This window comes from Pygoscelis adeliae, unplaced genomic scaffold, assembly GCF_000699105.1.
Source record: "Pygoscelis adeliae isolate BGI_AS28 unplaced genomic scaffold, ASM69910v1 Scaffold483, whole genome shotgun sequence".
In the NCBI taxonomy this organism is placed as follows: Eukaryota; Metazoa; Chordata; class Aves; order Sphenisciformes; family Spheniscidae; genus Pygoscelis; species Pygoscelis adeliae.
In genome coordinates, this window is record NW_008824379.1 from 1300746 (window position 1) to 1302071 (window position 1326).

Genomic DNA, 1326 nt, shown 5'->3' on the forward strand with positions numbered 1-1326 from the left:
GCCGGGGACCGCTGCCCGGCCTCCCGGGGTGGGCACAGCCCCGGGTGCCCCTCCACAGTCAGCCGGTCCACGTGGGTGTACATGGGTCCGTGGGGCGAGCCCGCGTGGCAGTGATGCTGCCCACACTTGGGTTGGACCTTGGGGCTCTGCGAGGGGTGCGTCCTGCCCCACTGCCCTGGCTCCAGCTGGCACCCGGGGCTGTTCTCCTTCCCCGGCTCCGTTGTGGGCCACTGGATGGTCCAATCCTGCTTGGAGAGGCTGCCACCTGCGACAGAGCACACAGACACAGCCATGCGGCGCGGCAGAAGCCACACGGTTCCCACCCGGGCACCACGTTCCCCCCGGAAACACCAGCAAGAAGCTTCTCCACGTTATGCAGACGCAAAGCCAAGCAGACGCTTTGCAAGGGTTAGAGAGGCGCTTTGCGCACGTGTTTCCCCACCTACCGAAGCCCCCCGTGCGTGTCCTCCCACCATCACCCCAAAACGCGGCACGGGGAGGGGACACCCCTTGCCTGGCCGAGGCTGATGCCCCCATCTCACCCCTGCGAAACCCCTCCGTGCCAGCCAGTTGTGCCATTTGCATAAAGGAGGGGGGTTGGAATTAAGTGGGGCCCCTCTCCGCTTCTAATTATTCATCTCCACCGGCGCAGAGATGAGCAAAGGGCTGTCGGCAGCAACTTCACAGCATCAAAGTGATAGACTCAATTCAAGGTCCCTTCGCCGACTCCTTTTGATCGCCTCCGCTAAGAAAACCAACATAAAACCGTAATCTCTTTATTTTGAAAAGGCTCCTTCCCCATCCCTTTTCGATTATTAATTGCCTGGCCTCTTCTCTCCCCAGCCTTTTCAAGGGGAATGTTTTATTTCAAGCTCCAGAGGAAAAGTAAAGGAGGAAGGGGCTTTGGAAATGAAAGCTTTAGGATTGGACTGAAGAAAAAGCTCTGGGGGAAAAGGGGAGCGAGAATTTTTCTGGAATCGTTCTCCCAAAGCAGAAAATAAAAATAAAAAATAAAAAAATAGAGCAAGTCCTATCCAGCTGCTTTCACAGTTGCTTCTCCAGCTGCCACAAAAAGCCCTTCAGCCCAGCAAGAAGCTCATAAAAAAGTTAACACCTTTCCTCGTATTTTAACTAATTAAGGAAAGAGTCCTGCTGTAGGAAAGCCTCGCCTCTGCCAGGACGCTTGTGCGTCTCCGAAGCCAGGGCGGGCACACGCGAGCCCCCTCCTCACCAAAACAGCCCAGGCCGAGCGGGGACACGGCGGGTGACAGGTCGGAGCGTGTTAGTGAAGCAGTATTAGGCTCCCCCGAAACACAGCTCTGCACC

General features: G+C 56.8%; 1 protein-coding gene across 1 annotated transcript in view; it reads right to left on the reverse strand.

Annotated features, from left to right (window-relative positions):
* Nucleotides 1-1326, reverse strand: part of KSR2 (kinase suppressor of ras 2) — a 75690-nt gene that overhangs the window by 67750 nt on the left and 6614 nt on the right. The window contains exon 2 of the mRNA XM_009320210.1: nucleotides 10-265. Within this exon, the coding sequence (XP_009318485.1) occupies nucleotides 10-265 (256 nt within the window). The remainder of the gene's footprint in view (nucleotides 1-9; nucleotides 266-1326) is intronic.